The sequence below is a fragment of the Indicator indicator genome, chromosome 6 (assembly GCF_027791375.1).
Source record: "Indicator indicator isolate 239-I01 chromosome 6, UM_Iind_1.1, whole genome shotgun sequence".
In the NCBI taxonomy this organism is placed as follows: domain Eukaryota; kingdom Metazoa; phylum Chordata; class Aves; order Piciformes; family Indicatoridae; genus Indicator; species Indicator indicator.
The window spans coordinates 27164905-27189214 of record NC_072015.1 but is presented as its reverse complement, the minus strand read 5'-3'; the positions used below and the strand labels follow the sequence as shown (position 1 = coordinate 27189214).

General features: G+C 45.8%; 1 protein-coding gene across 3 annotated transcripts; it reads left to right on the top strand.

Moving 5' to 3' along the window:
• The first annotated feature begins 1621 nt into the window (after positions 1 to 1621).
• On the top strand, positions 1622 to 20126 carry LDLRAD4 (low density lipoprotein receptor class A domain containing 4). 3 transcript variants are annotated; one of them, XM_054382015.1, is made up of 4 exons: positions 1622 to 1643; positions 5359 to 5513; positions 17606 to 17659; positions 19359 to 20126. In XM_054382015.1, the coding sequence occupies exons 2-4, from the start codon at positions 5409 to 5411 to the stop codon at positions 19899 to 19901; spliced, it is 702 nt and encodes a 233-aa protein (XP_054237990.1). In that variant the 5' UTR covers positions 1622 to 1643; positions 5359 to 5408; the 3' UTR covers positions 19902 to 20126. The 3 variants fall into 3 exon arrangements, with proteins under 3 accessions (XP_054237990.1, XP_054237988.1, XP_054237989.1); XM_054382013.1 differs by lacking the exon at positions 1622 to 1643 and adding an exon at positions 2300 to 2369; XM_054382014.1 differs by lacking the exons at positions 1622 to 1643; positions 17606 to 17659 and adding an exon at positions 2300 to 2369.
• Positions 20127 to 24310: the final 4184 nt, after the last annotated feature.

Sequence of the window (24310 nt, the reverse complement as noted above, 5' to 3'; positions counted from 1 at the left end):
CCTCCATGAGCTCCTAATTGTGGACCAGAGGTTGAACTCTCTTTTCATGCTCCTTTAGACAAGCATCTGTGTCTTACTTTGTGATATGGGGATGTGCTTTCGCTTAGTCAGTAGTTCTGTCACTCAGTGACAACACTCTGATCCCCACAAGAAGGGGAGTTGGGGAAATGAAAGAGGCTCATGGGTTGAAATAGAAATATATTCCATACCATAAAAGTCATGGTCCTTATAAACAAGCAAAGTTTGCTGGGCATGGTCCCTTCTCCTCAATGTTTGCCATCCCTGGAGGGAGCGTGGCATTTATGGTATGGAACACTTCTGTTGGCCAGCTTGGATCAGCTGTCCTGGCTTTGACATTGCCTGGCTTTAGCACCTGGCAAACTCATAATTGGTAGAGACTTCAATCACTATGGAGACTCACACACCATGGCTGGCCACGAGCAAAACCAAAGTGTCTCATCAACTTTGTTCTCACCCAATCAGGTGCTGCAGTCTTCACAAAAATGCATCTTTCCTGAACAGAAAACTGGTTCTTTGATTCTAACCCAGTGAAACTAGGACAGTATTCTGCCATAATCCAGAGAAGTAACCGTAAATGGGAGGAGGGCTTGGCCATGCAGGTGAAGCAGGTATTGGAGAGACTTCCCAGAATCTGAGGGACATGGTGATAATGAGGCTTCCTGGTGTCACAAGACTCATGTGTGTGGGCCTGTGCTCCTCCTGGGAGCGGCAGCAGTGCAGCCAGCCTTCAAGTCCCTGCTGATGGCCTCCATTGTGGTGCTCTGGCTGTGAACACAGGTCAGGGTTGGGATGGGAACCAATCTGCCTGTAAAACTGCCAAGCCAGAAAGGCTCAGTGGCAGGGCTGGGGCAGGCAGGGTGGCTGTGGAGAAGGTAGATGTGTCTGGAGATGAGCATTTTGCCAGAAACACGAACACTACAGAAATAAAAAACCCCATGGTGACTGGAGCCCAAGTCTCCAGATATCTGGTGTTTGCTTTTCCCCTCACACTCTATTTTTATTTTTAACTTGTGCACACAATCCCTCAGTTTGAGGTTCTGGGCCTTATTTCTTCTAGTGGTTATCGTTTTGCTGTATTGCACCAGGATGCATCTGCCTCTTATTTCTTCCTGACTCTCCCTAAAACAGAATCCCTGCATGGTGGGGTCTGGAAGGGACCTCTGGAGATCATCTGGTCCAACCCCCTGCTAAAGCAGCGTCTCCCAGAGCAGGATGCCCAGAATTGCAATATCCAGGCGGGTTTGGAGTATCTACAGGGAAGGAGACTCCACGGGCTCTCTGGGCATCCTGCTCCTGGGTTCCAATTTGTGCCCGTTGCCCCTTGTGACTGTTCAGCGCTCCGGGACGGACGCTGGGAGCGAGAGTTCCTTCCCAGAGCCTGGCAGCGGAGTCTGGCCGATTAACTAACCGGGGAAGGTGTTTGACTGGCACCCCTCCAGCAGCAGCACGACTCCCGGCTGTGGCTGGCGGCGGCTCCCCGGGGGCGGGGAGCGTGACGGCGGGGCGGGGCGGGGCGGGCGGCGCAGGCGCGGTGAGGCCGGCGCAGGCGGAAGAGCCGGGGCGCCCCGAACGCCCGCCGGGCCAGGCCGGGCTTAAAGAGCGGCGGGGCGGCGGCGGCGCGGGTAAGATACGCACCTTCCTTCCTCCCTCCCGTCCTCCAGCCCGACCAGGCCCCGCGGCGGGGCTTGGGGAGGAGCGGGGCGCCGCGGGCCTTTATCTTCCCCCTTTTTTTGTGTGTGCTCCTGCCGGTTAATATTTTTTTGAGGCTGTTTTTTATTCGTTTTGTTCCGGTGCCGTCGGGAACCCTCCTGTGTCCGTCTATCCGTTCGGGCGTGCGCGCACAGGCGTGGCTGGGTGCACCGAGGGAGGTGGTGGGGCGAGAGCCGCTGGTGCGGGCCTTGCCTGGCCGCCTCTCGGCGACAGCTGGTGGTCCGAGCGCCTGTGCTGGTCCTGCCCGGCGCGGTCCCCAGTGGTCGGTAGTTGCGGCCCGAGCGCCTGTGCTGGTCCCGCTCGGAGCGGTCCCCAGTGGCCAGTAGCTGTGGTCCGAGCGCTCCACGGCGGTCCCTGGTAGTCGCTAACTGCGGTGTGAGCGCTGGGGCTGAGGACGGGGACGGACAGACAGGACTGACTGTCAGTCAGCCGGTCCCCGTGTAGGGCTGAGCGCGCAGCCTGAGGATCGGCGTCTCCACACCGGATGGAGCACAGGGCTGCCGGTGATGCGGTGCCCGCTGGGGAGGCTGGCGGAGCGGCTTGACTCCCCCGTCTGCCAGAGGCGAGCATGTCCAGGGAGCAGCTCAACAGGACAGCGGCGAAGGATGCGCGGTTAAAAGACCTGTTGTTGGAAAGAGGTACCCGTCTGTCCGTCCGTGTGTCTGCTGCGGGCTCGGTCACCGGAGCCGAGCCCAGCTTAGAGCCCAGCCGAGCCATGGGGTGCAGGAGGGGCTTTCCTGTCCCCGGAGAGTCCATTTGTGGAACAGGATTTGGGCGATGGACCCGGTAGTTCTGCTTATGTGGTTGTTGATAGGGTTGTAAACGATTTCTCTTTTTTCATGCTCTCTATACAGAAACAGGGTGTTTCTGTTCAGTATATAGTTGCTTTTTCCGTGTTGGGCATTTACCATGAAATATATTAGCCTGATATTTCCTCTGTGTGAAGAAATAGGGATAGATAACTGCAACAGAGAGATGTGGCAGGGTAAAAATCTATTGTTTCTCTTCCTGAAGCTCCCTCCAGTCTCTTTCCCAGATGATTTATAGGAAGAGTGGGCAGGAGGAGATGCCTGTCTTGAAGATTGGGGTTACTTGGAGTGTGTTCAGTCACCAGAAGCTGTTCAAATTGCCTTGAGCAGTACCAGTAAATAGAAATTGTAACTCTTTTCTTTTTGCTTTTTCCTGTTAATAAGCTAATTGAGTGTCAGGAGGAAGAAGAGATTAAAGATTCCATTTCCCCTTTCATTTCCTTCCACTTCCTAGCAAGGAAATCCTCTTGAACATCATCATTAGGGTATTTTGTTGGTTTTGGTGTTTGTAATGTAAAACTAGATTTGGCAAATCCAGCATGCTCACACTGATGTGCTGCAGATTTCATTTGCTTTATTGTTTAGCTTTGTTTTAGTCAAACCTTTCCCAACGGTCCCTCCCAGGGAAATGCTCACAGACCCAAACATTTATTTCTAATAGAGAGGTGCTGTCCCCTGCTACTGGAATGCTGGGGCCTTGATAAATTTAGAAGACTCTGCCCTTGGCAGATAGAGAAGTAACGTGTCATTCCAGTGATCTCTGCATTCTAGGAAAGCCTAAATCAACATTACTTGTTTTGCATGTTGCCCTTTAGCAAGTCTCTCAGTTTCCAGTCTAATGTATTACATGGACCCTCTCCTTCTCCCTCCCCCCCTGCCCCAAAACAAATGCGTTTTGGGTAGAGAAACCTTCAGTAGCCATAGAATGTGTAGAATGTGAGGTGCAGCCATTGTCAGCAGTGTCAGGTCTCTCTGGTTCTGAGCCAAGAAAAACTGACTTTTTACTTCAGTATCATTTGGGTGGGTATGGTTTTGAATCAATTCCTGCTTTTTGATCTTTTGGTACTCACGCTGTTAGCTTCCAGTGACTCAAGGGGGTGGGGGAGGAAGTAAGAGATTGCTGCACTGGACACAGTGTTGAGAGCAAAGCACTGACTAATTGACATTGGTGGTCTTAATGATAAATGAATGGTAATAAATAGCAAAAAGAAATTTAAATGGTAGATGCGTTGCTGCCCTTAGCCTTGAGTAGGTTTAGTTCCTCCTATTAATACGATGTCAGAACTTCAGCATTTCGAGGTTCTTAGGTGGAGTGCCTGTGCCCAACTTGTGACAAAACAGCTGTTGATAGCTTCCACTGGACACCATTGCACCTGCATCTCCTGTAGTGTGAGAATTTGCTCACAAGAGACCTTAGGATAATGAAAGAGCCTTGGGTTTCCTGTAGTTCCACTCCAGGTTGTTTGGGCTTTGTGTGTGAAGAGCATTTTTCTAGCTCAGCTTCATAGTTGTGTTTGTGTAAGCAAACTGCTGTTGCGCAGAAGGCTGAGGATGGATGGAAATGAAAGAGACAGGGGAGAGGAAATCTTGTTTTCTCTGGTGTTTGCTTTTTATTGTTTTGTTTTGCTATCTTTCCTCATTGACTTTTTAAACCAGAAATGTAATTTCAGTTCTCCACTGTTCTGGTGCCCAAAACTAGTGCTGTTTTTAGAAAGTGCTGAAGCTGAGAGCAACTTGTATAGCTCTGCTGCTTTCTACCGGCCTAGCAACCAAAGATCTCCTCCCATTAACTGGAGTTGTCTTTCAAGATGAGAGCATCCCCTGTGAGCAATGCAGTTTCCATAGAAATCTCAGCAACTGTGTGACTCCAAAGGGCAATTTCTCCCCTTAGGTTGCTCATCCTTGCTGCTCCAGTATAGCTGAAAGGGTGCAAGAGTGACTCATTTCTAAATATACTTCATATTTGTGGTATAGGCAGGACTTTGGATAAGATGATGGGCTCTGATGGGGTTCACTGTAACTGTATCTCTTGCAACAGCCAAGACCTCAGTTTCATTTTTAACCATAGTGGAACATACCTTGGTTTAGAGTAGCAGGTATCTTTAAAACTTTTACCTGAATGGGAATGTCCTAGAAAAGTTAATTTTACTGTGGCTGGAGAGAAGTCAGTCATTGCGAAAGGAGTTCTGATTAGATTCAACAGTTAAAAAGTTGGCTTTGCACTTGATTTAGGAAGCTTTTGTGCTATTTAGCTGATAAAAAACAATAATTCAAGATAATGTACTAGACAGTGTCCTGATTTCTCTCTCCGTGGCCTCTGCTTTGAAGCTTATGGAGCCCTCTGGGCTCTTGGCATTGCAGATGGATAGTAAAATAGAGTGGATTTTGTCTCTGCTGGGTTCCCTCCCACCCCAATGAAGTGTTTGTGATTGTCCAAAAGGTTTATCTATGGTGGTTTTTGTTGAAGAATTTATTACCTGTAAAGGCTGAAGAGAAAGATCACTGAGAAGTTTTTTACTTTTGATGTGCATCCACTTATACCAATAGATTGGTGCTACCAAAAAGTGAACGATTTTCATAGTTTTTAGAACAAAATTTACTTTGAAGTGGACTGTAGCAACCATCTTACTGGAAACGTTTCACAGTCTTGTAGAACAAAATTTACTTTGCGAAGTGGACAGCAGTGAACATCTTACTGGTGATGTTCTACAGTCTTGTGGATATACTGAGGGTTTAGCAGGTTATTGCTTTGATGGATACCGTTCTGTGTGTGATTAATGTATTTTCCTCTTTCCCCCCCCCCTCCCCTTTGTTTTAGCTGAACTGGAGTTTGTTCAAATCATCATTATCATTGTGGTTATAACTGTTATGGTGGTAGTGATCATCTGCTTGCTGAACCATTACAAACTCTCGACACGCTCCTTTATCAACCGACAGAGCCAAAGCAGAAGACAGGAGGAAACTTTGCAGACAGTGAGTATGAGCCTGGTGCACTAAACTCTTCCTTTTTGTGTTGTATGGATCTGCAGCAAAGCCTCCTGATGAGTACAGCCAACTACTGGGAAAACTTCTGATGTCACTTTTAGTGTTCCCTAGAGTCAGATCTTTCGTTAGGGTTATATTTGTTAGTAGAAGAAATCAGAACATAAATTTAAGATAAGCTGTCTTTGGTTATTTTTAGACACTGCTTATGTTTTGTGTAGCATATTTTAATTTTGTGTTTGGAGGTTCAGGTCTTGTTTGCTGCTGCTGTAATTTGAGGGGAGGTAAAGGGGAAATGAATGGAGATCACCTGGGGTATGAAGATTTGGAATGCATATTGCTTTGACTTCCCATATGTTTACTAATATCCTGTTTTCTGAAGCTGAGTAACTGTTTGCTGGATCCAAAACATTGGTCCAGTAATGGCCTAGGGAAATGTGTTGTTTGTTTTACTAGAACAGCAAGAAAATATTAGGAAAATTCTCTCTCCAAGGAACTGGAGTGGTTAATGATGTGTTGTTCAGAGCCAAAGGCTTAAGAACAGCTCTCAGTTTAGAATTGTAAAGGCTGTCCCTACTCAGCCCAGCAGTAAATGGGCACTTAACCTGCCTTGTCAGCCTGGAGTGTGCTGGGTGGGATGTACTCCTTCCTTGTGAGGGTTAACCACAGGGTGTCCCTGACCACAGATCAACCCCTCCAACCCTGCAGTACCAGCAGGAGGTACTTTTTTTGGGTATCCTCAACTTGGTACCCTTGGCCTCTTTGCTGGCCACAAGGCCAAGAGGCCATTTGTAAGGCCAGCCTTTTGATATACTGCATTCCTGGCAATGGCATTGGGTTCACAACTTTGCTTCATTTTACTGTCAACAAAATTGTCTGGTTGTAACTGAAAGGCAGTGTCATGAATGGTTTATGCCAGTCAAAATTCCACGGTCTCTCCGTTCTTTCCATCCTGATCCTGTGCCTCCTCTGTGCTCCATAGGCAGCTGCCAAGGTCGTGTTGAGAGGCCTCAGGGGAAGCTGATCTGATTGAACACTAATTGCTTGTTTTTTTCACAGTTAGATTTTAACCATATCAGTGAGCAAAGTGCCGAGGCAGGGATGCTGCAGTGCAGCCTGGCAGTTGGCAGCTCCTTCTTGAAAGCCAGCTGTAAAATGTGGCAAATGCAGGGTCACCAAAGCTCTTGCTGATCATATTAACTGCACCTTTTTGCTGGGGTGAATAGCTATGTGGGGAGGAAAGGGGCTGCCTCCTCAAGAGGATGTCACCTCATTCCCTAGTGCTTTGGTAGTGCAGGAATATCTAGTGCTAATTTGGTTACAGATAAATCTGCAACTTGTCAGACCTTAACCTTGTGGACTTCAGGGCTGGAAAAAGATTGGCTGGATTAATTTGAGTGATGCTTTGAAATGGATGCTGTAATTCAAGAACCACACTTTTGTCCGAAAAAATGTTAGCCATAATTGCTAAAAGTACCTAAAATGAAATAATTTAAGATGAAGGAAATGCATTTTCATCTTCACAAATCTTCCAAAGCTGCACTAAGCTGTCAGATGCATTAAGTAAGCCATTATTCCTTTATGTGGTTCGTTAGTGTTGTCTGTTATCAGAGCAAGTGGTGCCTTCTCTCTTGGAAGCAAGGGGAGAAACACCACCTTGTGAAGAAGAACATGCAGTTTGGTGGTGGGGACTTGGGAGACACATTTTAGTATCCAGAACTGCTGTTAAATAATTTCTAAAACACTGACTCAGTTTCAGTTTGGTGGCCCCTTGTAAGTAATGATACTGGTGGCTGAGTGAACACTTCATGGGAATTGATGATTGGTTGGCAAGAGCTGGTTACTAGTTCTGCCGAAACTCTCTGGTGTAGGTTTGTCATCATTATTACTCATCTGCATTTCTGGTAAGATGAAGCTGTTCTAAGAAGATCATACTTGTGGGCAAGGGGACTTTGGTCAGATGTCACATGTCTGAATGCTCCTTTATCTCAAGTGTTAAAAGGAAATTCTGATAGAAGCTGGTTGTGTGCTGCTTGCAGCACCAGCCTTGAAAGCCATGGACAGTGAGAACAGACCAGTCATTTCCAGTCTCACATCAGAGCAAATGCTTCAGCTTCCTGACTCACACAGAGGGGAGGTGCACAAGGTCAATAGCATGAGCAGTAAGACACAAGTTAGATTATACAGTTTTAAAACATACTTTTTTTTTTAACCAGATAGGCCTTGTTCTATGTGGAAATGCTATTGATAAATGGATTCTGCTCCAAGGGAATGTTGGGGTTTCTTGTTTTAATGGTATAGAGACTCTGAAAACGGATTTAAATGTTTAATAACTACTAGTGTCTGATAAAAATACCATCCTGACTAAAGCCTTCTGTTGGTGGAGAAACTGTGAAAGGAAGTACAGGAAGTTCAGCAGTGTATCTGAAAAGAAAATGGTAAAGCAAATGAATTGATTGTTGGCAACTTCCTGTAGTGAACTGTGGTATTACCACCTCAGTTACAGAAGGGGGGGGGTTAAAGTTTATTAAGAGGCAGAATCCTACCTTTCCTATTCAGACGAGCCTTTTTTGTGTGTGTTCTTTTGTTACCTTCAATTTTCCTTCTCTTCAAACTTGTCCTATTTCTAGATAATCATATCTACCAGCAGCTGAGCCATGGCTGAATTGCAGAGATTTCTGGCCCAATAAAGACCAACTATCAGACAGATGATTTCTCTTACTCTGGTTCTTTCAGAAAGCATAATGGAAATGAGCAGATAATTTATCTACTACCTTTATTGCCAGCCTCACACCTGTGAAACTCGTGGGGCTGGGCCTATAAAATAATGAAGTATCTGTTTGTGGGTTTCTTGAAAGGCCTGGAATTTGAGATTCTTATTGTCTTCCATATCCAGAAGTCGGAGTGTTTAAAAGGTGAAATGCCACTAGTATCACAATTGTTAATAACACTCAAAGGGGCTGATCCCAGAAAGAGTTGCTGTTTGAGAACTACATGATGAAAAGTAGTTATGTTCTGATCTGTAAACATGCTTTCCTGTGTGACCACCAGTTCATCTCTATATCTTTTTTTTTTTTTTAAACTCCTTTTCATTCCTTCTCGAGTCTCATCTTCCAGTCTTTCCCCTGGTCTTTTGGTTTGTTAGCTTGGTGTACTGGGGCCTTAAAGATCACAGCAGGGGCAGGACAACCTTTGAGTGCTCAGGAGTACTGGGTGTTTCTGCAGCAGTGCTGCTGAGGGTGTTGCTTTCCTCTCCTAACACAGCTATTAAAACATTGAAGCCTTGCTTTAACATTAGCAGAAATGTGACTTTTGGGGTTATAAGAGCTGGAATGATGCTGTGGGGGCATGAGCGCCAACCTGAAGTGAGCATGCAGGGTACTGAATGGTGCCTCTATCACAGTGGATCAAATGTTGAATGTTTCCTCCTGCCTGCTGATCCATCAGCAGTGTTTGGCTTCACAGTTGGGAGCAAGTCAAGATTTGCAGAGCACCTGAGGGGGATGTGAAGGCTGTAGGGTGTGGAGGATACCCGGAGCATGCTCAGGGCTGCTTCACTAGGAAAATGCAACCTCTTCTGTGGGAGTGACTGATACTTCTGGCAGTGCTGGGGGTTTTGGGGACAGGTCAATGTATGGGCCTTAGAAAGACACATCTGTGCACAGGGTATGTGTGTCTGGTGTCCTAGGGGAGGTGTGTGTTGTGTTGCTAGTTGTACCTTGGGAGGACTGAAGTATTGGGAGAGTAATGATGCTGGTAACCAGAACCATCCTGCTAGAATGTAGGTAGCTGCAGCTGAGTGGCTGCCACAGCACTCTACTGTTTGCTGGGATAAACCCAAGATAAATCTTCCTTTCTGATGATAACTCTTAGTGTCATCACCAGTGACTTCCAGGGGGATGTTGAGGGAAAACAGATTAAGTGACTTACAGGGAGGTACTTAATGAGCTTCTGATGTTCCTAAATTGATTCCTTCTTTCCATCCTGGTGGCTTCTGTCTTTGCATCTTTTTTTCCTCTTACAAAGTAGGTGGAGTGCTGAACACTTGGACTGCCCCAGGCCCACTCCTGGCAGCAAAGTCCCTGCATCCATCACATAAGATGCTCAGCATGACCAGGCCCTGCCTCCCAGCAGCAAGGGCAGCATCGCTGTTAGGGCTAGTCAGCTTCCATTAGGACCTGCACTGGTAATGCAAGGCTCCAGGAGCACAGCTGTAAAAATGCTGCCCTCCTTCCTGGAACAGCTACTTCAGAATAGCTGACAGGTGCAGGGATTTGTTGGTGATTTCAAATGTTGGTCTTGTCTCTTGGCCTTTTAAATTATTCTGCTCTGGTGTTGGCATTATTCCTTATTTCCCTGCTGGCATCCCTGGCCTACTCATTCACAGAATCAACCAGGTTAGAAGAGACCTCCAAGATTGTCAAGTCCAACTGATTACCCAACCCTAACTAATCAACTAGACCATGGCACTAAGTGCCTCATCTAGTCTTTTCTTAAACACCTCCAGGGACTTCGACCTCACCGCCTCCCTGGGCAACCCATTCCAATGGCCAATCACTCTTTCTGTGAAGAACTTCTAAGATCAAGCCTAAACTTCCCCTTGCACAGCTTGAAACTGTGTCCTCTTGTTCTGTTGCTGGTTGTCTGGGAGAAGAGACCAACCCCCACCTGTCTGGTTTTCTTCCTGGCATGTGGAATACTTGTCATTCTGGAACAGGTTGTCCAGAGAGGTGGTTGAGGCTCTCTCCGTGGAGATATTCAAGGTGAGGCTCAAGAGGGCTCTGGGTGACCTGATCTACTTGAGGATGTCCCTGCTTACTGCAGGGGGGTTGGACTAGCTAAGCTTTAGAGGTCCCTTCCAACTCGTGTGATTCTATGATTTTGTTAGGGACAAAGTAACAGTTTTGGTTTGCTTATGTTGGGCAGGTGAAATCAGATCTTCAGAGCTGCCTGTGTCTCCCAGGAAGAAGCAGGGAGGAAAGAGTCCCTGTGCCTTCTCAGAGCGTTTGAAGCCACGGCTTTAATGAGCTGTAAGGTGCCACTGCCACCTAGGGCCACCATTAGAAAGTGCACTTTTGCGCTTGTAAAGCAGCTGTGTGTGTTTGCCTGCCTGGGTATGCACATACTAAAAGCAACATCATCGCAGAATGTATCTGGTTGGAGGAGACCTTCAAGATCATCCAGTCCAACCCAGCATGTGAAGGGTCAACACTAAACCATGTCCCTAAGTGCCAGGTTCACACGCTGCTTAAACACCTCCAGGGATGGAGACTGCCACGGCCCTGGGCAGACCATTCCAATGTTTGAGAAACCTTTCAGTGAAGAAATATTTCCTAATATTCAGCCTGAACCTCCCATGTCACAGCCTATAACGATTTTTTCTAGTCCTGTTGCTTGTCACCTAGAAGAGGCTGGGCACCTCGTTGTTCCAACCTCCCTTTCAGGTAGCTGTATCATCTGAGTTTAATCAAGGGGAAAAGAGGGGACTTCTCTTGTAAATCACTTCAGAAAGTGAAGAACTGACTTTTTTTTTTTTTTCTCAATTTCAGGCAGAATTCTGATTCTTAGAAACTTAGATTGCTTTACTGAAAGTCTTCTTGATCAGTAAAAAAAAACTTTGGATTGTATGGAATTGTCATGGTTTACACCAGCTGGCAACTAAGCCCTGCACAGCCACTCACTTCCAGTGGGGCTGGGGAAGAAATAATAGAATGGTCTGGGTTGGAAGGGACCTCCAAAGGTCATCTAGTCCAACCCCCTCTGCAGTAAGCAGGGGCATCCTCAACTAGATCAGGGAAGGCTAAGAATGAGAGAACATTTTGGCTGAGATAAAGGCAGTTTAACACAGAGAGCAAAGCCATGCACATAAGTCAAGAAAGGAATTCATTCACCACTTCCCATCAGCAGACAGGTGCCAGCCACCTCTAGGAGAACAGGGTTTCATCATATATAACAGTGACTTGGGAAGACAAACACCATCACTCCAAACACCCTTTCTTCCTCCTTCCTCCAGCTTTATATGCTGAGCATGACATTGTGTGGTAAAGAATCATGTGGTGTGTCTACAACCATCTGAGGGGTAGCTGTCAGGAGGATGGAACCAGTCTCTTTTCTGTGATACACAGGGATAGGGTGATGGACATAAACTCAAACTCAGGAAATTCCATCTCAACATGGGAGAACTTCCTTACTGTGAGGGTGACAGAGCCCTGAAAGAGGCTGCCCAGAGAGGAACAGACTGCCTAGAGAGGTTGTGGAGTCTTGTTCCCTGGAGATCTTCAAAACCCACCTGGACACATTCCTGCATGACCTGCCTGAACTGGCCCTGCTTTTCAGTGGGGTAGGACTTGATCTCTATCTCTGGAGGCCCCTTCCTCTGGTATTCTGTGGTTCTATGAATATCCCTTTTGCCAGTTGGGGTGAGCTGTTGCTACTGTGTCCCCTCCCAACATTTTTCTGTGCCTTCAGCCTACTTGCTGATGGAGTGGGGTGAGGAGCAGAAAAGGCCTCGACTCCCTGCAAGCACTGCTTAGCAGTAAGGAGAACATCTCTGTGATATCAACACTGTTTCCAGCACAAATCCAAAGCATAGCCCAAACACAACCTACTGTAAAGAAAATTAACTCTAAGCCAGCCCAAACCAGCATGCTTTTGCCTCATTACAGTTTGAGGATTTTTTTTCTTAATGAGCATCAATTTTTGCATGTAATTTATCCTGAGCTAAAAATTCTGGTAAATTCCTGCTGCCTGTCAATGTGCTGATGCTCAGCAGGGGTAGTTGGATGTCACTCCATGCTCCAGGAACCACACTGTTCAAGAAAGTCTTCAAAAAGTCATCTTCCTAAGCTGTTTAATTCTAGAGTCTGTAAACTTTTGTAAAATACAAATTAGATGAATTATCTTGGGCTTATCCAGTTGCTTGAGTTCTAAATATAAAGTTAAATAATCCATCACTATCAGATAATTTAAGTAGTCACCCAGTTAGATTTAATAAATGGTTCTGTTACTTCATAACCTAGTTGCCAAACTAATTTCTGTGAGTTATCATGAAATCCAGGAATGGCAAAAGATGACAAAAGACAGAGCTGGATCCCTAAGACTTTTCTTGCTTTGGTCTTATTTGTAGGAGGTAGGAATTACCCTGGAAACTCATCCTTTTTCAGCAGTGAGGCTGCTGAGGGATTTAGAGGGTCTGTGGTATGAGGAGTGGCCAAGGGAACTGGGGTTGTTTCGTCTGGAGAAGAGAAGGCTGAGGGGAGATCTTACTGCTCTCTACAACTACCTGAAAGGAGGTTGGAGTGAGGCCAATGTTGGTCTCTTCTCCCTAGTAACTAGCAAAAGGATGAGAGCAAATGTGCTTAAGTTGTACCATGGGAAGTTTAGATTGGATATTAGGAAAAATTTCTGTACTGAAAGAGTGGTGAGGTGTTGGAACAGGCTGCCCAGGGAGGTGGTGGGGGCACCATCCCTGGAGGTGTTCAAGAAGTGTGTAGATGTGGCTCTTCAGGATGTAGTTTAGTGGCCATGGTAGTTGGATTATGGTTGGATTCGATCTTAAAGGTCTTTTCCAACCTTAGTGATTCTATGATTTTCACTCCAAAACCTACCGAACCATGTTAAAATGAGTACAGTACAGGGAATGAATGCATAAGGATGCTCTCCCTCTTCAGTACTGAAGCTCATGCCTGAACACCTTTAGTCTCTTTCAGAAAGAGCAACTGGAAGCTATTGAGAACCTGTAAGAAGCAGGTAAATGATAGGTTGCCCACGCACACAAAAAGAGTACATTGTATTTCCTGTGGCTTAGCCTTTATTGCCCATACCTACTGTACAAACCTCTGGGCATTTGGTGCAAGGGGGCATCTAGCAGGACTGTCAGTGCTGGATTTGCTAGGTGGTACATGCCTGTCTGTATAGTGCTGGGGCTAGAGGTTGCACTAGGCCTGGTGGGTGATTAGTTGCCATGCTGAGCTGTATTGCCGGTGTCTGATGTCATCTTGCTCACAGCATGAGAAGCAGGATGAGATTTCACCGAGTGAAAAGAAGTCAACAGTTATTTTTTTATCATTAAGCCAATCTACCTTGGTATTTAGAATAATAGAGACAGAAACCATATAAGGGAATATAAATACAAATGCTATCAGTTCTTACTTGATATTCACAGACCTGAGCACAAGGAAATATTTTAGACGTCAAATGAAAGTCTGTAAGTAGAAGTACAAGGAGAGGGCAAGAAATCACAGACTGGTTTGGGTTGGAAGGGCCCTTTAATGGTCACCTAGTCCAACTCCCCTGTGGTGAGTACAGACATCTTCAACTAGATCAGGTTGCTCAGAGTTTGTTTGGTCCAGGGATGGGACATTTACCATCTCCAACTTGTGCCGCTGTCTCATCACCCTCAGGGTAAAACATTTCTTTTATCCAGTCTAAATAAATGTTCCCTCTTTTGGTTTAAAGCCATCACCTCTTGTTCTGTCACAACAAGCCCTGCTAAAGCCAGCTCTATCTTCTTACAGGCCCCTTTAAGTACTGAAAGACTGCAATAAGGTCTCCCCACAGCCTTGTCTTCTCCAGGCAGCTGAACACCTAACTCTCTCAGCCTTTTCCCTTGGTGTAAATCACTGCAGACTGCTCATGACAGTCCTAGTTCTTACATCTAGGGTAAGGGGGGTGGTCATGGGGATACTTTCCTTCTGCAGCAATGAGGTTTTTCCTTTCTTCTCAACTTCATGCCATCACCCCAAGAACAGTAAGGTAAGTGAACACCAGCCCTTGGGTTATGTCATATCTCCCCAGTGCAGAGGAAGCAGGATTTCCTTGGAATAAAGAGTTGGCATAGGCAGTTGTTAAATATACTGTGGTGGATGCAGAGGTTTCAGGAGGGCAGAATGAATAAAAAGACCCCAATTGGGACGATGAGACACACAGCTGTTTGAATCTGTCTCTCCTGTTACACGCAGGTGCTACCTTTTGCAGAGGAGGTGGAATTTATTGGTGGAAGCCAAAGTGCAGAACACGTCTCTAGCATCCCAGGGCAAGATTCGCCAAGTGCTTCAGGGTGTTACACTTTTAAGAAATTATTAACTTTTCTCCTAGCCTTGGCATTTTAGTGGAGGGGCACATCTAAAGAAGTGGGTGCAGGGGGGCCAGAGCTATGGAGTTGTGCAGCTCCATCTTCAGGCTTGGGATCTGTGCAGCTCAGTAGCAAGCAAGAGCAGCTGGCTCAGAGGTACCTAATGGAGTGGATGTGCTCTGTGGCAGGATAAGGGTTATCTGGGCTGCGATATTAAGCATCAGTGATTTTCCTCTGCTATTGTATCCCTCAAATACTTATAAATGGTTCTCTGGGCTCTATATTTACAAGCATTGGCATGTTGGCCATTGTGTCTTTATCTCTTTCTTTTCCTCTTCTCTATACATCTCTTCCCATGTTGTCATACCACTCTCCTCTTAAAGGTTAGGATGCCTCTCTCTATGATTCTATTTGTCATTGCAGGTCACTGTACAGTAAGTTTGTGTCAAGGGTTCCTCTGTAGCTGAGTACAGGAAACCCAGCTGTCTAGGTTTACCTTCCTTAGCATAATCGTTGGACTAGATGATCACCAGAGCTCCCTTCCAACCTCCACTATCTTGTGATTGTCTTGTCAGTTCCTTACTTTTCTCCTTTAGGGACCTGTCCATGCACTAAGAAAGAGGGTAGTGCTTTTTTCCCCACGCTAGGCCAATTGGTCTGGTCTTCTTTTAGTGGTGATGAGATAATCCTGTACTGTGGCACTGCACATACCATGTATGCATGGCAAGGTTGGTGTGCACGTGGCGTGTGAGCTTGGTGTTTTCCAAGAGTGGGCATGCTGAGCACATGCAACCCAGCATCTGCTTGAGGAGTTCCTCTGGCTCCTGGGATAGAGATCTCAGTGGGGGTTGGCTGCTGCTCTCTCCAGATGAAACGTTAGGGAAGGAAGTAGCTGCAGGTGTCACAGGGACCATGATGTTACACATCCTTGCATCCTAAGGATCTCACAGCCCTGGAGTTGAGCTGCATCCCAAACTGGCTACCTCCTCAAGTAGCTAGCCCCCAGCAGGGAAAGCTTTCAGCTGCTTTGGTCTCATCTTCTTGATCCAGATATTCCAGCACCCTGCTCACACAGCAGTAGAAGTAATGGTCAACTGCACTGTTCCAGCTGGTAGTTTCTGTTAGATGTTTCTGGCTCAACATGCTCAGCTCCTCCATCTCAGCACAAGGCGCTTTTCTCCATAAACTTCATCTCCTTTATCTCTTCTTGTTGTCCTGCCTTAGGCAGGATAAAACCTAGGATGGGGATTGTTGTTTCCACTTCCATGCTGGAAGCTCTTTCAGAAGGAAGTTTGGGTAATGTGAGTGGTGGTGGTCAGTTTGACTTATTTCTAGTTTGGGTCACTGGTTTTGCCTTTTCTTCTCTCTTCTGAGCCTGAGCACACTGAAGGAGAGACTGTAGCTTCATGCTTACTGCAACTGTTTCATGCTTTATATTCTTCACACCATCACTCAGGCTGTGCCTGGCCTGTAGTTCATGGGCAGTTAATTGAGCATTTCAGCTTTGACCAGCATGCTTTACCTGACCATTTTAACAGGCTTGGAGGCTGCTGGGTCATGAATTGTGCAAATATACCCTTGGATATTTGAGAACGAAGGCATCTGGGTGATGAAGGGTTGGGAAGGAAGGTGTCTACAAGTGTGGGTATACATGCAGATATAGTAACAAGTCCTTGTACTGACAAAACCTTATACAGGCACTGAAATACATCAGTCTAGGTAAGGTTTGTCTTTTGTCAGGCCTTTGCAAGTAGGGATGCTTGCAAAGAGAAGTTGTAAATAATTGCAGTTGTCAGCCTCCCTCTGTCTGTTCTCTACAGCTACAGAAGAGAAGTGATGGACCAGCTTTGTTATTCAAAGCATTTCCCTTAACAGCTGAATCCTGTGGGAAATTCCTCTTAGACTAGCTTTCCTTGTCTGTGGACTCTCCTGACAAGATCACAGACGGCTTTTGGTCTCTGAGTGTCAGGAGGAACATCTAGTTAAGATCTATTTTTACATCTGAAATATGTTGGAAGACGCTATGCAGAGAAGAAGCAGTACAGTAATATCTGAAAGTAGTTTATTCAGGGTAATGCTTTTGGGAACAGTTTGCATTTCCCGTCCTGTTCGTGAAATTTCTGATGTCTATAAAATCATAAAACTTGAATTATCAGGAAAAAAGCCAAAAAACAAACCCAGTCATGACCATACAATGTTTTGATTTTCCTTTTTTTCCACCAAGATTCAAATTCTGGGCTCTATAGCTGCTCCAATGTCTTCTTTCCAACAAAATAAATCCATGGTAGTACTGCTGCTCTAAACAGTTGAGAAGAAAAATAATGGTACAAACATGTTGTTCTTCAACTTTTGATTCAGCCCTGAGTGCTGGTACAGTGTCAGAACAGCCTTTCAAGGCATGGGAGAGAAAACGCTTTGCCCTGAGAAGGTAGTTGGGGAGGTGGTTGAAGAGGGGAACCGGTGGCTGAAAGCTCAGCTGCTGATTTGCTGTTTATGGTAGGACAGTTTTGTCCAGAATATACCTGGGTTTAGAGTGACTGTCACTTCACTGAGGGTACAGATGCCAGGTTTCCTTGTGAACTGTTTTGGCTGTGGTGTGTAATAGGGATCCTGGCTGGCAGGTCAGCTTCTTCAGCCTTGTCACAGGCTGGGAGGTGAAGAGTGACCACTTGGCACATAAGATCTGAAATGTCTCCTGTCATCTCTGCATGGTGCTATGCACTCCTAGCTGTGACCAGCTTACTATGTCCTCATGGGCTGTGAGGCTGGGTGCTGTGCCTGGTGTCTTGACACTTGCAAGATGGACCTAGGTTACCTTGCTTGGGTGCAGAGCTGCTGTCTGCTCCAGTTTTGGAAAGTAAGGGATAGGACGTTGCTTGTTTGCCTCCTTTCTCTAGGTAGAGACAGGCAGTGCTTAGAGCTGACTGCTCCTAGAATTTGTGGTATTTGAGGTACAGTAGTGATGTATTCTATTAATTTCTCTCTCTCGTTGTGTTTTTCTACATTGCAGGAAGGGTGCTTGTGGCCTTCAGAAAGCTCAGTTTCACGACAGGGTGCTTCAGAGGTACAGACACGTTTGTTACTACCTTCACCCTTATGCTTTTCTCTTTCCTGTTATTTGTATTTGACTCCCCTCAAAAACATGCATCTGTTTACTAAATAAAGCTTTTTCAGTCAGGTACATCTGAGCCTGCCTTAACTCCCATTCCATAAATGCTAAAGACTTTTATCATTAAAAGACTGAAATTATGCCTACCTGATACCTCATTGCTCCCTGTACCCCATAGCAGGCATTCACAGGTAGGTGTTGGAGATTCTCTCATGCAGTGGCTTGGTATTTTGAGTTCTCAGTGGAATCTGCAGGACCAGTTTTTCCTGGATTTGCAGTGCATATCCTGTCACCAGAGTTTCCCATCTTCTGGGTAGCATAGATTCCTGGTCTGAGTGATCATTTGTGAATGTGTTGCTCCAAGTGACCCAGCTCACCTGTGTTTAATAGTGAATCTTACTGGTGTCTGACCTCACATCTGTGAAGGTTGGGGGCTTAAAGACCCTTCATGGACCCAGAAATGAGCAGTTTGAAGGGCCATGAGGATGATCAGAGGGCTGGAGCACCTCTCCTATGAGGACAGACTGGAAGAGTTGGGGCTGTTCAGTCTGGACAAAAGAAGGCTCTGAGGTGACCTTATTGTGGCCTTCCAGTATATGAAGGGGGCCTACAAGAAAGCTGGGGAGGGACTTTTTAGGCTATCAGGTAGTGATAGGACTAGGGGGAATGGGATAAAGTTGGAAGTGGGGAGATTCAGGCTGGATGTGAGGAAGAAGTTCTTCCCCATGAGAGTGGTGAGAGCCTGGAATGGGTTGTCCAGGGAGGTGGTTGAGGCCCCATCCCTGGAGGTGTTTAAGGGCAGACTGGATGAGGCTCTGACCAGCCTGATCTAGTGTGAGGTGTCCCTGCCCATGGCATTGGGGGTTGGAACTAGATGATCCTTGAGGTCCCTTCCAACCCTGACTGATTCTAAGATTCTGTGACAGATCTAGATCTAAGAATCTTTCTAAATCTGGGATAGACCAAGTGAGGAGCAGTATCTTCTCACAAACTATCTTGAACTCTTCCCTTTGTAAAGCCTGGCCTTTTCCACGGCTTAATATGCTGGGGGCATTTTTTCCCTCACATGCCAGAAGCCTTGCAGGTTCTCTACAGAAGCTGAGTTCTGCCTGAGAACTGAAGGGGTGGAGGAGACCTGATACACTCTTGATGGTGAAGGCGTGAGATATGCTAGGCCTTTACAAGATGTACTGAAATGACCATCTGAGTTCTGTGGTGGTGCAGGAGGAGGTGGGAGGGTGACGCTCAGACTGCAGCTGAAACCCAGTATTGGGACATATTTGTATAGCTAGTACATTGTCAAGAGTGTTTTCTAGGTACTGAAACAGAATTGTTTTCTCTCGGCTCCATATGTTTTAATGTCAGAAGGAGCACTGCAAAGTCTTGGTCTTCCTTCATGAAGCTGTTCTCAAGGGTCTCATGTTAGATCCTTCCTGCAGCTCCTACCTCTTTTCACAAGCGTGTGTGGGAGCACATGTGCACAGGATCCACTGGCTTTAATCAAGACAGGAGTATTTTCTCTTGTATTGGTTCTTCATAAATATGTAGCACCCACAGTGCTTTGCTCAGACATGGAGTCTCAGAATCATAGAATCATTTAGGTTGGAAAAGACCCTTAAGATTGTGGAGTCATGTGTGTCTCTTCCTGTTTCAGATCATGTATGCTCCAAGGTCCCGGGACAGGTTTACTGCCCCATCTTTCATGCAGCGGGACCGTTTCAGTCGCTTCCAGCCCACTTACCCTTACATGCAGCATGAGATCGACCTTCCTCCAACCATCTCCCTCTCCGACGGGGAAGAGCCGCCGCCGTACCAAGGCCCCTGCACCCTGCAGCTCCGGGACCCAGAACAGCAGATGGAGCTCAACCGGGAATCTGTCAGGGCACCACCCAACAGAACCATTTTTGATAGCGACTTGATAGACATCTCAATGTACAATGGAGGCCCCTGCCCACCCAGCAGCAATTCGGGCATAAGTGCAACCAACTATAGCAGTAATGGAAGGATGGAAGGACCACCCCCGACGTACAGCGAGGTCATGGGGCATTACCCAGGCTCCTCTTTTTTCCATCACCAGCACAGCAACGTGCCTCCTTCCTCACAGAGGGGGAGCAGACTTCAGTTTCAGCAGAACCATTCAGAGAGCACAATAGTCCCCAGCAAAGGCCAGGAGCGGAAGCCAGGAAACCTGGTCTAAGGGAGCCAGCCGGGTGCGTTTGAACTGCAGACGAGGTGGCAGCAGGGTGGCGGAGGAAGACCCCTGAGCTGCGGCACACGGCGGTGTTATGTGGTACAGACCAGTAAAACCAAACGTGCACACCAGGCCTTTCTTTCTGATTCCTTTCAGGGGAATTGCATGCAAAGCAGATGGAAAGAAATACAAACTTCCATTCAGTTTGTCTATGAGCAGTGTTTCAGGGGAAGGGGGGGGGGAATATATTCTTTTTTTCTTTTTTTTAAATAAACTATTTCAATTATTTAATTCTAAAAGTTAACTTAGCACAGAAATGAGGCTGGTGCAGCCTGTTTTATACTCACTGCAGAAGGAAGAAGGTGATTTTGCTAGATAAATGGGGGAAGAATTGGCCAGTTTGTTGTTTTGTTTTGTTTTTTTTTTCTCCCAGGATGTGGATTGTTTTGTTTTGGTTTTGTTGTTTGTTTTCTTTTTCTTTAATATGAAACAAAATTCCTGTTTTGTGTGCCAAGGTATAAAGTTGAGAACTTAGATGAATGCAAGGAATTAATTTGTGTTGTGATAAATGTGTTTTAAAAAGTTGCACTATCTTAATGTTTTAAAAAGAAAAAAAATATATATGAGGGAACTGTTTTATGTGAAGTTCTTCTATATGTTGTCTTTTCACCTGTGGAATGATGAGAGAGCCCCAGAAGTAATCTGGAGGAGTTTGATCCCCTCCCCCTGAAGTTTGCTAGATAAAGGGGACATACATATAGGACTTAGCCTAACATCTCTTGACTTTCCCAAACCAAGGAATACAGGGGACACTTGTTCTTTGCAATAATTTGCATTCAAACAACAGTGCATCAATGAAATGTCTTGGAGACTTTTTGAATGGAAGAAGGCAAATAGGAAATCCCAGCACTTTCCATCACTTTAGGGTTTAGCTTCTTTGCAGACTTCTTTGTTCTTGTGGATGGTGAAACAAAATCCCAGATGCATTCATTAGTGTTGACTCTAAGGAAGTGCTGCCTTTTCTTTCCCTTTTCGTAACACAGTGTTGCCAGTACTTAACAGTTCTAGAGATGATTTTTTTTTTTTGTCCTGTAGCCTGAGATGTATTTAGTTCACATATCATGACATTATGCAATAAATGGTTTCAAAATGCAAGGTGGGTTTTTTCCCCTGCGATGCTGTAGAACACATCAGACTCCGCTGTGCTTTCTGCTCTCTGTTCACCCTTTGGATACTGAAGTTCAGTCCTGCAGATCGATCACTTGTTCAAAGCAAGGCTGGATATGAGGTCTTGAGCAATCTGGGCTAGTGGAGGGTGTCCCTGCTGGTGGCAGGGGGGGTTAGAACTGGATGATCTTCAAGATCCCTTCCAACCCCAACCATTCTATGAATCCTGTTGAAGTTGAAAGGGCCTTTCTAGCTGTAACCCCCCTACACCATGCAGTTTCCACAGCAGTACTGAGAGTGCCTGTGGCAGTGGTGCTGGCTTCTGCAGTGTCACTGGTAGCGACCTGGGAGCACCAGCTATTCCCACAGCAAACCATCTTGCGCTGGGCCCTGTTGTGGAAACCCTTCTCCATGGATGTCATCTGGCTGATGCCAGCAAGACTATGCTGGTGGGTGAAGATGGCTCCTTGCATGTTAGCAAAGTGTCTATAAGCCCTGTTTTTGCCATGTTGGGCATAAGAGTAGTTGGAAAGTGTCACCTGCCTGTAAAGTGGCACGTGGAGCGCTTGTCTTCTGGCTGTTCCTGTGTGGAAGCACACACAGCACTGGAAGGCATTTGACAAATGGTGATCGTGGCACCACAAGCACATGAAAAAGCACAACTTGCACTTAAAATGCATTTTGGAGATGGACTTAAAAGTAAGAACCTTTGAAGTCTTAGCTTGAGTAGTTTCTAATATACTTGTGTATGAGTGTGTCATAGACCTTTTGCTATTTCCTTAAGCCTTGTGCATGGCTAGGGGCAGCAGGCACTCTGTACCCTGAGGGCTCTGGGGAGAGGGAAACCATGCCCTAGCACCTGGACCCATGGCCCATCCCAGAGGCTGGATTTCTGCAGGACTTCTGTATAACAGGGGCTCTGATAACTGAAGTGCATCTTTGATCTATGCAGAGTTTTAATGCCAAAACAGTGTGCGTGTCTGTGTGTGTGTTTTACAGGCCTCAGTGTAGATGAATTACTTTCTTCACAAAGGTAATTTGGTTTTATTCTGGTTGAGAAAACGTTTGTGTAACTGCTAGTCTGAGTACACAGCCTCATTTGTCTCTGTAATTGTTTTTTGGTTGAGTCATGCTGGTAATGCAGAGTAAAACTGCCTTTTAATATATGTGTTATGTGAAGGGAGAAATAGAGATTGCGTGGTGGGATTCACTTCTTACTTTTCATTTTTCCACTCAGACCCACAGGACAGATGTTGAGGAGATGACTGTCAGTTGGCTGTCAGTTAGCTAGGGCTCTTGTCATGTCTGGTTCCTGGGAATAGAAGCTGTGAAATTAGTTCCTTTGCAGACAACCAATGAACATAATTCTTAGTTATATATATTTAAAAAAAAGTGGGGGTGGGGAGGAGGAAGGCAGAAGATCAAAGCAGCAAGTGTTGATTTTGGTCTTCAGTGACTTTTCTTGTCCTTTAGAAGTGAGTTTTTAAGCCAGAGAACCTGTGTGCCTACACAGATACTGTGCTGTTGCCTAAATGAGGATTATTTAGCCGAGAAGCCTTGAGGTGAGAACAGCTGAAACTCAGTTGTCGTGGCAGAGCACACCTGGACTGGGCCTTAGGCTTGGACTGCTTGAGTACCAACTTTTCCCCATGCACAGATCTCAATGAAGTGAGCTTTGAAGTTGTGTTCAAAGTCACCTCTTGGGAACTTACTTCCTTTGCAGACAGCCCTTTGCTAACTTTTCCCATCTCTGCATGCCCCTGGGTTTATGCACTTCCCATCAATGCAGTATTTGTGCACTGTGCTCTCTTTCTTGACTGAGGAAGCTTTTATTTGATCTGTTCCAGTTCTGTAGAAAAGATTAATTTTAAAAGATGCTAACTTAGTATTTGCTCACCTGTTGGTTGCATTTCCTCTTGCATCTTTGCCTCCTCATCCTATTCTGCTATCCAAAGCTAATGTGAAGCCAACAGACCTGTCAGCTCTGAAAGTGCAGCTACCTGTTGCTTGCTGTAAGTGAGCTTCCAATCTGCTACTTTTGGTTTTGGGTCCTCTTCCAGGAGTAAATATGGTGTTTTCTGGTCACTATTAGTGGTCCCTGCTGAGAGATCTCTGCTGTCAATAGTGTGTGCTTTTGCGATAGTGTGTTTCTATTTTTCCTTTTGTTGCAGTGAAAGGGACAATGCCCTTGCTGAGAGGTAAAAGAAGGAATATCAGGAGCAGTTGGCACTATCAGTCTTAGGAATTGGCAGTCTCTGAAGATAAGTGTTCCTATCAAACATTTGTGGAAAACTCCCTTTGACAATATCCAGAATTAATAAACTCTGTTACACAGCCACTCAAAGGAAACTTTGTAAATTAGAAGAGATTCTGCAAGCCATTTGTACCTCCCTGCTGGTGTTCTGGTTTGTGTAGGGTGCACAAAACCCCCATAATGTGTGTGGGGAGTTGCTGTATGATGGGTCATATTAACCTGAATTCTGGTTGCATCTCCTGACTTTTGTCTCGTAACTCATCTTCCCAAAATTCAGGCCAGTGATGGCCCCACTTCAGAAACTTTCAAGTTGTTTTTTAATCGTCCCTTTAAGAAAATAAAGCATTGTGACCTCTATCCTACTGCAAAGGCTCCTTTTTCCCTTATGTGGCTTGGCACAGCTTCTGTCTTGGTGGTAAATATGCATCATCTTTGGTGCTATCCTGTGGTCTTGCAGGGCTGGAAAAGGCAGGGGAGTTAGCAACAGAGAAGTTTCTTTTCCAGTTTCTGATGGGAGCACTCAGCTCTAGTTCTGGATGTGGCTGGGTTCATCTCAGTGCTGTTCAAGCAGGCTCTCTAAACATGATACTGTGTAAAGATGTGAGTGAGGAATATGAAGTCTGGTCAATGGAGCAGTGTTCAGATCCCTTTCCTGTGGTGTGTGGCATGTGCAGGATTCATGGTGCTTTGTGTAACAAGGTGGGTTTTGTCAGGGAGGACCTACAGAAGCTACTCCTAGCCTTGTCACTGCTGAATTCTGCACTTAACCCAGTCTGGTGTGACTTCATTAAGCATGCTTCTTTCTGAGTATGAAAACTGGGATGAGTACCCTGTGTACAAGTTCTCAATGGCTAGTGAGGATGGTATTTATGTCCCTGCAGTCGTGGAACTGGCAGAAACCATGCGTCAAGCTGCACTTTGTTTGGCTTTTTATTATTTTTGCTTGCCCACTTCTCCCATTAATATGTCCCAGTTGGAAGCTGCTCTTGTTGTC